Raw genomic sequence first — 12,738 nt, forward strand, 5'->3', positions numbered from 1 at the left:
CTTTTGATTATATGCCAAAATGGGTTCTGAAATATAATTACATTTTGTTTAAAAAATTGGCTCATGAATATGCAAAGGCATTTAATTTCTCAGAAACAAGATATATTAAAATAGTTTTTCCTAGGAGAAATATATGATTTTTAATGTAAAAACATAAAATAGCATAATTATGTTGATTAAGTAATAGTTAAATATTTATTTGTCTTCTTAAAGTATATGAAACCACTATCACTACGCTAAGAACAGAACAGAATTAATTTTTGTTAAACAACATTTTCATTTTTTCCCCTAGGGTTGCACCTTTTTATTCAACCAAAATGAAGTGACACAATTACCCAGACATTTGGATGCTAAACAAATTTATCTTTATGTTTTAAGAACACAAAACTTTGAGGTATATAAGTATTATTTATTTTGATCCTATAGTAAAACTTGAGAATATGATTTTAATGAATCAGAACTTTAGTTAAAAGTATAAGAAGTTAGATGTTAAACAAAGCTTGATTCTTTGAACATTAAATTTGGAAGGAAACATTAGTGATGTCTAACCCTGTTTCCCAGAAGAAAATGGATTGGTGTCTTAAGTTAATTTTCTATTTCTGTAACAAAACACTATAACCAAGCCAACTTATATAAGTGTTTAATTGGGCTTATGGTTTCAAAAGGTTAGAGTCCATAATGACAGAGCAAAGGCATGGCAGCTGGAAAAGTTGAAAGCTCACATCTTGATTTCCAAGTAGAAGGCAGAGAAAGCTAGCTGGAAATGGTACCCAACTTTTGAACCCAAAACCCACTCCCAGTGACACAGTTCTCCAATAAGGCCACACCTTTGAATCCTTCACAAACAGTTCCACTAGCTGGGGACCATGTTTCAAACAGAAGGGCTTATGGGGTCCATTTTCATTCAAACCAACACAATTAATGTGTTGGTATCTCTAGGGTCTTGATGCTAGTGTCTATTGGCTGGAATGTGACGAAGAAAGATTTTTCTTCTCGGTTTCCATTCTTATTAACTCAGGCACTTTAGCATGCTGTTATTAGTCTGAAATAACTTGTGAACACTCTAACACATGTGACTTGTGTGTTCTTTAAAAGTCTAAAAAATGTCCTGGCATACTTTTGTGTTATGTCCTGTAGTGTAACTGAATATAAAACAGAAAGTATAGGAGTGTGACTAGTTCAGTGGCCAGTGATTATCAGGAATGCGATGAACTTAGAGAGTAGTTATTGGTAAAGCTGATCATTATTGCCCTTTTGCCTACATTTCTATATTTCATGTTTATATATACTATACATGTTCTTTGTAATAAAAAAGTGTAAAGTATAAATTGAAGCTATTACCAGTGAAATATGGTTAATTCCCAGTGGAAAAGAAGTACTCCCATAGAAATAATAATAAATAATTTTCTTTTTTTTTTTTATCTGTAGTAGTGTTTCTTTTTTTTTTTTATTACATATTTTCCTCAATTACATTTCCAATACTATCCCAAAAGTCCCCCATAGCGCCCCCCACTTCCCTACCCACCCATTCCCATTCTTTTGGCCCTGGCATTCCCCTATATTGGGGCATATAAAGTTTGCAAGTCCAATGGGCCTCTCTTTCCATTGATGGCCGACTAGGCCATCTTTCAATACATATGCAGCTAGAGACAAGAGCTCCAGGGTTCTGGTTAGTACATCATGTTGTTCCAACAATAGGGTTGCAGATCCCTTTAGCTCCTTGGGTACTTTCTCTAGCTTCTCCATTGGGAGCCCTGTGATACATCCAATAGCTGACTGTGAACATCCACTCCTGTGTTTGCTAGGCCCCAGCATCGTCTCACAAGAGACAGCTATATTTGGGTCCTTTCAGCAAAATCTTGCTAGTGTATGCAATGGTGTCAGCGTTTAGAAGCTGATTATGGGACGGATCCCTGGATACAGCAGTCTCTAAATGGTCCATCCTTTCATCACAGCTACGAACTTTGTCTCTGTAACTCCTTCCCTGGGTGTTTTGTTCCCAATTCTAAGAAGGTGCACAGTGTCCACACTTTGGTCTTCATTCTTCTTGAGTTTCATGCGTTTATCAAATTGTATCTTATATCTTGGGTATCCTAAGTTTTGGGCTAATATCCACTTATCAATGAATACATATTGTGTGAGTTCTTTTGTGATTGTGTTACTTCACTCAAGATGATGCCCTCCAGGTCCATCCATTTGGCTAGGAATTTCATAAATTCATTCTTTTTAATAGCTGAGTAGTACTCCATTGTGTAAATGTACCATAATTTCTGTATCCATTCCTCTGTTGAGGGACATCTGGGTTCTTTCCAGCTTCTGGCTATTATAAATAGGGCTGCTATGAACATAGGGGAGCATGTGTCCTTTTTACCGGTTGGGACATCTTCTGGATATATGCCTAGGAGAGGTATTGCTGGATCCTCCGGTAGTACTATGTCCAATTTTCTGAGGAACCGCCAGACTGATTTCCAGAGTGGTTGTACAAGCTTGCAATCCCACCAACAATGGAGGAGTGTTCCTCTTTCTCCACATCCTCTCCAGCATCTGCTGTCACCTGAATTTTTGATCTTAGCCATTCTGACTGGTGTGAGGTGGAATATCAGGGTTGTTTTGATTTGCATTTCCCTGATGATTAAGGATGTTGAACATTTTTTCAGGTGTTTCTCTGCCATTCGGTATTCCTCAGGTGAGAATTCTTTGTTCAGTTCTGAGCCCCATTTTTTAATGGGGTTATTTGACTTTCTGGAGTCCACCTTCTTGAGTTCTTTATATATATTGGATATTAGTCCCTTATCTGATTTAGGATAGGTGAAGATCCTTTCCCAATCTGTTGGTGGTTTTTTTGTCTTATTGATGGTGTCTTTAGCCTTGCAGAAGCTTTGTAGTTTCATGAGGTCCCACTTGTCAATTCTCGATCTTACAGCACAAGCCATTACTGTTCTATTCAGGAATTTTTCCCCTGTGCCCATATCTTCAAGGCTTTTCCCCACTTTCTCCTCTATAAGTTTCAGTGTCTCTGGTTTTATGTGAAGTTCCTTGATCCACTTAGACTTGACCTTAGTACAAGGAGATAGGAATGGATCGATTCGCATTCTTCTACATGTTAACAACCAGTTGTGCCAGCACCATTTGTTGAAAATGCTGTCTTTCTTCCACTGGATGTTTTTAGCTCCCTTGTCGAAGATCAAGTGACCATAGGTGTGTGGGTTCATTTCTGGGTCTTCAATTCTATTCCATTGGTCTATTTGTCTGTCACTATACCAGTACCATGCAGTTTTTATCACAATTGCTCTGTAGTAGAGCTTTAGGTCCGGCATGGTGATTCCACCAGAGGTTCTTTTATCCTTGAGAAGAGTTTTTGCTATCCTAGGTTTTTTGTTATTCCAGATGAATTTGCAGATTGCACTTTCTAATTCGTTGAAGAATTGAGTTGGAATTTTGATGGGGATTGCATTGAATCTGTAGATTGCTTTTGGCAAGATAGCCATTTTTACAATGTTGATCCTGCCAATCCATGAGCATGGGAGATCTTTCCATCTTCTGAGATCTTCTAGAATTTCTTTCTTCAGAGACTTGAAGTTTTTATTATACAGATCTTTCACTTCCTTAGTTAGAGTCACGCCAAGATATTTTATATTATTTGTGACTATTGAGAAGGGTGTTGTTTCCCTAATTTCTTTCTCAGCCTGTTTATTCTTTGTGTAGAGAAAGGCCATTGATTTGTTTGAGTTAATTTTATATCCAGCTACTTCACCGAAGCTGTTTATCAGGCTTAGGAGTTCTCTGGTGGAATTTTTAGGGTCACTTATATATACTATCATATCATCTGCAAAGAGTGATATTTTGACTTCATCTTTTCCAATTTGTATCCCTTTGATCTCCTTTTGTTGTCGAATTGCTCTGGCTAGGACTTCAAGTACAATGTTGAATAGGTATGGAGAAAGTGGACAGCCTTGTCTAGTCCCTGATTTTAGAGGGATTGCTTCAAGCTTCTCACCATTTACTTTGATGTTGGCTACTGGTTTGCTGTAGATTGCTTTTATCATGTTTAGGTATGGGCCTTGAATTCCTGATCTTTCCAAGACTTTTATCATGAATGGGTGTTGGATCTTGTCAAATGCTTTTTCCGCATCTAAGGAGATGACCATGTGGTTTTTGTCTTTGAGTTTGTTTATATACTGGATTACGTTGATGGATTTCCGTATATTGAACCATCCCTGCATCCCTGGGATGAAACCTACTTGGTCAGGATGGATGATTGTTTTGATGTGTTCTTGCATTCGGTTAGCAAGAACTTTATTGAGGATTTTTGCATCAATATTCATAAGGGATATTGGTCTGAAGTTTTCTATCTTTGTTGGGTCTTTTTGTGGTTTAGGTATCAGAGTAATTGTGGCTTCATAGAATGAGTTGGGTAGAGTACCTTCTGTTTCTATTTTGTGGAATAGTTTGTGAAGAACTGGGATTAGATCTTCTTTGAAGGTCTGATAGAACTCTGCACTAAACCCATCTGGTCCTGGGCTTTTTTTGGTTGGGAGACTATTAATGACTGCTTCTATTACTTTGGGGGATATAGGGCTGTTTAGATCATTAACCTGATCTTGATTCAACTTTGGTACCTGGTATCTGTCTAGGAACTTCTCCATTTCATCCAGGTTCTCCAGTTTTGTTGACTATAGCCTTTTGTAGAAGGATCTGATGGTGTTTTGGATGTCTTCAGGATCTGTTGTTATGTCTCCTTTTTCATTTCTGATTTTGTTAATTAGGATGCTTTCCCTGTGCCCTCTAGTGATTCTGGCTAAGGGTTTATCTATCTTGTTGATTTTCTCAAAGAACCAGCTCCTTGATTGGTTGATTCTTTGAATAGTTTTTCTTGTTTCCACTTGGTTGATTTCACCCCTGAGTTTGATTATTTCCTGCCGTCTACTCCTCTTGGGTGAATTTGCTTCCTTTTGTTCTAGTGCTTTTAGGTGTGTTGTCAAGCTGCTAATGTGTGCTCTCTCTAGTTTCCTTTTGGAGGCACTCAGAGCTATGAGTTTTCCTCTTAGAAATGCTTTCATTGCGTCCCATAAGTTTGGGTATGTTGTGGCTTCATTTTCATTGAACTCTAAAAAGTCCTTAATTTCTTTCTTTATTCCTTCCTTGACCAAGGTATCATTGAGAAGAGTGTTGTTCAGTTTCCACGTGAAGGTTGGCTTTCTATTATTTATTTTGTTATTGAAGATCAGCCTTAGGCCATGGTGATCTGATAGGATGCATGGGACAATTTCAATATTTTTATATCTGTTGAGGCCTGCTTTGTGACCAATTATGTGGTCAATTTTGGAGAAGGTACCATGAGGTGCTGAGAAGAAGGTATATCCTTTTGTTTTAGGATAGAATGTTCTGTAGATATCTGCCAGATCCATTTGATTCATAATTTCTCTTAGTTTCACTGTGTCCCTGTTTAGTTTCTGTTTCCATGATCTGTCCATTGGTGAAAGTGGTGTGTTGAAGTCTCCCACTATTATTGTATGAGGTGCAATGTGTGCTTTGAGATTTACTAAAGTTTCTTTAATGAATGTGGCTGCCTTTGTATTTGGAGCATAGATATTCAGGATTGATAGTTCCTCTTGGAGGATTTTACCTTTGATGAGTATGAAGTGTCCCTCCCTGTCTTTTTTAATGACTTTGGGTTGGAAGTCAATCTTATCAGATATTAGAATGGCTACTCCAGCTTGTTTCTTCATGCCATTTGCTTGGAAAATTGTTTTCCAGCCTTTCATTCTGAGGTAGTGTCTATCCTTTTCTCGGAGATGAGTTTCCTGTAAGCAGCAAAATGTTGGGTCTTGTTTGTGTAGCCAGTTTGTTAGTCTATGTCTTTTTATCGGGGAGTTGAGTCCATTGATATTAAGAGATATTAAGGAAAAGTAATTGTTGTTTCCTGTTATTTTTGTTGTTAAAGTTGGCATTTTGTTCTTGTGGCTGTCTTCTTTTAGGTTTGTTGAGGGATTACCTTCTTGTTGTTTCTAGGGCGTGGTTCCTGTCCTTGTATTGGTTTTTTTCTGTTATTATCCTTTGAAGGGCTGGATTCGTGGAGAGATAATGTGTGAATTTGGTTTTGTCGTGGAATACTTTGGTTTCTCCATCTATGTTAATTGAGAGTTTGGCTGGGTATAGTAGCCTGGGCTGGAATTTGTGTTCTTTTAGTGTCTGTATAACATCCGTCCAGGATCTTCTGGCTTTCAAAGTCTCTGGTGAAAAATCTGGTGTAATTCTGATAGGCTTGCCTTTATATGTTACTTGGCCTTTTTCTCTTACTGCTTTTAGTATTCTATCTTTATTTAGAGCATTTGTTGCTCTGATTATTATGTGTCGGGAGGTATTTCTTTTCTGGTCCAGTCTATTTGGAGTTCTGTAGGCTTCTTGTATGTTCATGGGCATCTCTTTCTTTAGATTTGGGAAGTTTTCTTCTATAATTTTGTTGAAGATGTTTGCTGGTCCTTTGAGTTGAAAATCTTCATTCTCATCCACTCCTATTATCCGTAGGTTTGGTCTTCTCATTGCGTCCTGTATTTCTTGGATGTTTTGAGTTAGGATCTTTTTGCATTTTACATTTTCCTTGATTGTTGTGCCGATGTTCTCTATGGAATCTTCTGCACCTGAGATTCTCTCTTCCATCTCTTGTATTCTGTTGCTGATGCTCGTATCTATGGTTCCAGATTTCTTTCCTAGGGTTTCTATCTCCAGTGTTGCCTCATTTTGGGTTTTCTTTATTGTGTCTACTTCCCTTTTTAGGTCTAGTATGGTTTTGTTCATTTCCATCATCTGTTTGGATGTGTTTTCCTGTTTTTCTGTAAGGACTTCTACCTGTTTGATTATGTTATCGTGTTTTTCTTTAAGGATTTGTAACTCTTTAGCAGTGTTCTCCTGCAATTCTTTAAGGGATTTTTGTGCTTTCTCTTTATTGTCTTCTGCCTGTTTAGCAGTGTTCTCCTGCATTTCTTTAAGTGTGTTATTAAAGTCCTTCTTGAAGTTCTCTATCATCATCAGGAGATATGCTTTTAAATCCGTGTCTAGCTTTTCTGGTGTGTTGGGGTGCCCTGGACTGGGCGAAGTGGGGGTGCTGGGTTCTGATGATGGTGAGTGGTCTTGGTTTCTGTTAGTAAGATTATTACGTTTACCTTTCGCCATCTGGTAATCTCTGGGGTTAGTTGTTATCTTTGTCACTGTTTAAAGATTGGAGCAGAAGCTGTGTTCCACTCACCAGCAGTCCCAAAATCCTGCGGCGGGTGTCGTGGGTAGCTGGCGGGTGTCAGGCACCCCTGCGCTCCCGCTACCCCGGTGCTGATCTGGCCGGATGAGGCCTGTGGCCCTACTCAGGCTGTTTTCTGCTTCCCTAACTAATGCAGTCTCAGGTCCCGCGCAATTGGATTGGAGCTGAAGCTGTGTTCCACTCACCAGCAGTCCCAAAATCCTGCGGTGGGGGTCGTGGGTAGCTGGCGGGTGTCAGGCAACCCTGCGCTCCCGCTACCCTGGTGCTGATCCAGCCGGATGAGGCCTGTGGCCCTACTCAGGCTGGTTTCTGCTTCCCTAACTAATGCAGTCTCAGGTCCCGCGCAATTGGATTGGAGCAGAAGCTGTGCTCCACTCACCAGAAGTCTTAAGATCCTGTGGCGGGTGTTGTGGGTAGCTGACGAGTGTCAGCAGACCCTGCGCCCCAGCTGCCCCGGTGCTTTTCTGACCGGAAGAGGGTTGTGGCCCTATGTAGGCCGGATTTCTCTCTCCCCAACCAGAGCAGTCTCAGGTCCCGCGTGATTGGACTGGAGCAGAAGCTGTGTTCCACTCACCAGCAGTCCCAAAATCCTGCGGCGGGGGTCGTGGGTAGCTGGCGGGTGTCAGGCAACCCTGCTCTCCCGCTACCCCGGCGCTGATCCGGCCGGATGAGGCCTGTGGCCCTACTCAGGCTGTTTTCTGCTTCCCTAACTAATGCAGTCTCAGGTCCCGCGCAATTGGATTGGAGCTGAAGCTGTGTTCCACTCACCAGCAGTCCCAAAATCCTGCGGCGGGGGTCGTGGGTAGCTGGCGGGTGTCAGGCAACCCTGCGCTCCCGCTACCCTGGCGCTGATCCAGCCGGATGAGGCCTGTGGCCCTACTCAGGCTGGTTTCTGCTTCACTAACTAATGCAGTCTCAGGTCCCGCGCAATTGGATTGGAGAAGAAGCTGTGCTCCACTCACCAGAAGTCTTAAGATCCTGTGGCGGCAGCCGGAGGACAGAGACCTGCCCTGCAGAGAGCGCCATCTTGGCTCCGGGACTCCGCCGAACTTAGTCTACAGGTTAGAGTGAGGACCACAGAGGCAGACAGCTTCTGGGACAGGCGGGAGCCACAGAGCCGCTGAGGCAGCACCCTTTTGGGGCCGCAGACATCCGGCACCCTCCCAGTCGGAGGACAGTGACCTGCCCTGCAGGGAGCACCATCTTGGCTCCGGGACTCCGCCGAGCTTAGTCTCTACAGGTCAGAGTGGGGACCACGGGGGCAGACGGCTTCTGGGACAGGCAGGAGCCACAGAGCCGCTGAGGCAGCACCCTTTTGGGGCCGCAGACTTCTGGCACCCTCCCAGCCGGAGGACAGAGACCTGCCCTGCAGAGAGTGCCATCTTGGCTCCGGGACTCCGCCGAACTTAGTCTACAGGTTAGAGTGAGGACCACAGAGGCAGACAGCTTCTGGGACAGGCGGGAGCCACAGAGCGGCTGAGGCAGCACCCTTTTGGGGCCGCAGACATCCGGCACCCTCCCAGTCGGAGGACAGTGACCTGCCCTGCAGGGAACGCCATCTTGGCTCCTGGACTCCGCCGAGCTTAGTCTCTACAGGTCAGAGTGGGGACCACGGGGGCAGACGGCTTCTGGGACAGGCGGGAGCCACAGAGCTGCTGAGGCAGCACCCTTTAGGGGCCGCAGACATCCGGCACCCTCCCAGTCGGAGGACAGTGACCTGCCCTGCAGGGAGCGCCATCTTGGCTCCGGGACTCCACCGAACTTAGTCTGTACAGGTCAGAGTGAGGACCACAGAGGCAGACAGCTTCTGGGACAGGCGGGAGCCACAGAACCGCTGAGGCAGCACCCTTTTGGGGCCGCAGACATCCGACACCCTCCCAGCCAGAGAACAGTGACCTGCCCTGCAGGGAGCGCCATCTTGGCTCCGGGAATCCGCCGAACTTAGTCTGTACAGGTCTGCTGACAGAGGATACTCAGAATCCCCAGAAGAACAACCTCTGAACAGAGACAACTATAACAACTCCAGAGATTACCAGATGGCGAGAGGTAAAGGTAAGAATCTTACTAACAGAAACCAAGACCACTCACCATCATCAGGACCCAGCACTCCCACTTCGCCCAGTCCAGGGCACCCCAACACACCTGAAAAACTAGACCTGGATTTAAAAGCATATCTCATGATGATGGTAGAGGACATCAAGAAGGACTTTAAAGAACTACAGGAGAACATGGCTAAAGAGTTACAAGTCCTTAAAGAAAAACAGGAAAACACAACCAAACTGGTAGAAGTCCTTAAAGAGAAACAGGAAAACACATCCAATCAGATGATGGAAATGAACAAAACCATACTAGACCTAAAAAGGGAAGTAGACACAATAAAGAAAACCCAAAATGAGGCAACACTGGAGATAGAAACCCTAGGAAAGAAATGTGGAACCATAGATGCAAGCATCAGCAACAGAATACAAGAGATGGAAGAGAGAATCTCAGGTGCAGAAGATTCCATAGAGAACATGGGCACAACAATCAAGGAAAATGGAAAATGCAAAAAGATCCTAACTCAAAACATCCAGGAAATATAGGACACAATGAGAAGACCAAACCTACGGATAATAGGAGTGGATGAGAATGAAGATTTTCAACTCAAAGGACCAGCAAACATCTTCAACAAAATTATAGAAGAAAACTTCCCAAATCTAAAAAAGAGATGCCCATGAACATACAAGAAGCCTACAGAACTCCAAATAGGCTGGACCAGAAAAGAAATACCTCCCGACACATAATAATCAGAACAACAAATGCACTAAATAAAGATAGAATACTAAAAGCAGTAAGAGAAAAAGGCCAAGTAACATATAAAGGCAAGCCTATCAGAATTACACCAGATTTTTCACCAGAGACTATGAAAGCTAGAAGATCCTGGACAGATGTTATACAGACACTAAAAGAACACAAATTCCAGCCCAAGCTACTATACCCAGCCAAACTCTCAATTAACATAGATGGAGAAACCAAAGTATTCCACGACAAAGCCAAATTCACACATTATCTCTCCACGAATCCAGCCCTTCAAAGGATAATAACAGAAAAAAACCAATACAAGGACAGGAACCACGCCCTAGAAACAACAAGAAGGTAATCCCTCAACAAACCTAAAAGAAGACAGCCACAAGAACAGAATGCCAACTTTAACAACAAAAATAACAGGAAACAACAATTACTTTTCCTTAATATCTCTTAATATCAATGGACTCAACTCCCCGATAAAAAGACATAGACTAACAAACTGGCTACACAAACAAGACCCAACATTTTGCTGCTTACAAGAAACTCATCTCAGAGAAAAAGATAGACACTACCTCAGAATGAAAGGCTGGAAAACAATTTTCCAAGCAAATGGTCTGAAGAAACAAGCTGGAGTAGCCATTCTAATATCAGATAAGATTGACTTCCAACCCAAAGTCATCAAAAAAGACAGGAAGGGGCACTTCATACTCATCAAAGGTAAAATCCTCCAAGAGGAACTATCAATCCTGAATATCTATGCTCCAAATACAAAGGCAGCCTCATTCATTAAAGAAACTTTAGTAAATCTCAAAGCACACATTGCACCTCATACAATAATAGTGGGAGACTTCAACACACCACTTTCACCAATGGACAGATCATGGAAACAGAAACTAAACAGGGACACAGTGAAACTAACAGAAGTTATGGATCAAGTGGATCTGGCAGATATCTACAGAACATTTTACCCTAAAACAAAAGGATACACCTTCTTCTCAGCACCTCATGGTACCTTCTCCAAAATTGACCACGTAATTGGGCACAAAACAGGACTCAACAGATACAAAAACATTGAAATTGTCCCATGCATCCTATCAGATCACCATGGACTAAGGCTGATCTTCAATAACAAAATAAATAATAGAAAGCCAACCTTCACGTGGAAACTGAACAACACTCTTCTCAATGATACCTTGGTCAAGGAAGGAATAAAGAAAGAAATTAAGGACTTTTTAGAGTTCAATGAAAATGAAGCCACAACATACCCAAACTTATGGGACGCAATGAAAGCATTTCTAAGAGGAAAACTGATAGCTCTGAGTGCCTCCAAAAGGAAACTAGAGAGAGCACACATTAGCAGCTTGACAACACACCTAAAAGCACTAGAACAAAAGGAAGCAAATTCACCCAAGAGGAGTAGACGGCAGGAAATAATCAAACTCAGGGGTGAAATCAACCAAGTGGAAACAAGAAAAACTATTCAAAGAATCAACCAATCAAGGAGCTGGTTCTTTGAGAAAATCAACAAGATAGATAAACCCTTAGCCAGAATCACTAGAGGGCACAGGGAAAGCATCCTAATTAACAAAATCAGAAATGAAAAAGGAGACATAACAACAGATCCTGAAGACATCCAAAACACCATCAGATCCTTCTACAAAAGGCTATAGTCAACAAAACTGGAGAACCTGGATGAAATGGAGAAGTTCCTAGACAGATACCAGGTACCAAAGTTGAATCAAGATCAGGTTAATGATCTAAACAGCCCTATATCCCCCAAAGTAATAGAAGCAGTCATTAATAGTCTCCCAACCAAAAAAAGCCCAGGACCAGATGGGTTTAGTGCAGAGTTCTATCAGACCTTCAAAGAAGATCTAATCCCAGTTCTTCACAAACTATTCCACAAAATAGAAACAGAAGGTACTCTACCCAACTCATTCTATGAAGCCACAATTACTCTGATACCTAAACCACAAAAAGACCCAACAAAGATAGAAAACTTCAGACCAATATCCCTTATGAATATTGATGCAAAAATCCTCAATAAAGTTCTTGCTAACCGAATGCAAGAACACATCAAAACAATCATCCATCCTGACCAAGTAGGTTTCATCCCAGGGATGCAGGGATGGTTCAATATACGGAAATCCATCAACGTAATCCAGTATATAAACAAACTCAAAGACAAAAACCACATGGTCATCTCCTTAGATGCGGAAAAAGCATTTGACAAGATCCAACACCCATTCATGATAAAAGTCTTGGAAAGATCAGGAATTCAAGGCCCATACCTAAACATGATAAAAGCAATCTACAGCAAACCAGTAGCCAACATCAAAGTAAATGGTGAGAAGCTTGAAGCAATCCCTCTAAAATCAGGGACTAGACAAGGCTGTCCACTTTCTCCATACCTATTCAACATTGTACTTGAAGTCCTAGCCAGAGCAATTCGACAACAAAAGGAGATCAAAGGGATACAAATTGGAAAAGATGAAGTCAAAATATCACTCTTTGCAGATGATATGATAGTATATATAAGTGACCCTAAAAATTCCACCAGAGAACTCCTAAGCCTGATAAACAGCTTCGGTGAAGTAGCTGGATATAAAATTAACTCAAACAAATCAATGGCCTTTCTCTACACAAAGAATAAACAGGCTGAGAAAGAAATTAGGGAAACAACACCCTTCTCAATA

The 12,738-nt window shown here is 41.8% G+C and overlaps 1 protein-coding gene across 1 annotated transcript in view; it reads left to right on the forward strand.

Moving 5' to 3' along the window:
• Fam227b (family with sequence similarity 227 member B) overlaps nt 1-12,738 on the forward strand; it is a 170,158-nt gene that overhangs the window by 21,393 nt on the left and 136,027 nt on the right. The window contains exon 7 of the mRNA XM_085834499.1: nt 293-394. Coding sequence (XP_085690625.1) covers nt 293-394 — 102 coding nt within the window. The remainder of the gene's footprint in view (nt 1-292; nt 395-12,738) is intronic.

The sequence above is a fragment of the Mus caroli genome, unplaced genomic scaffold (genome assembly GCF_978045245.1).
Source record: "Mus caroli unplaced genomic scaffold, Mus_caroli_1 scaffold_2, whole genome shotgun sequence".
Lineage (NCBI taxonomy): Eukaryota > Metazoa > Chordata > Mammalia > Rodentia > Muridae > Mus > Mus caroli.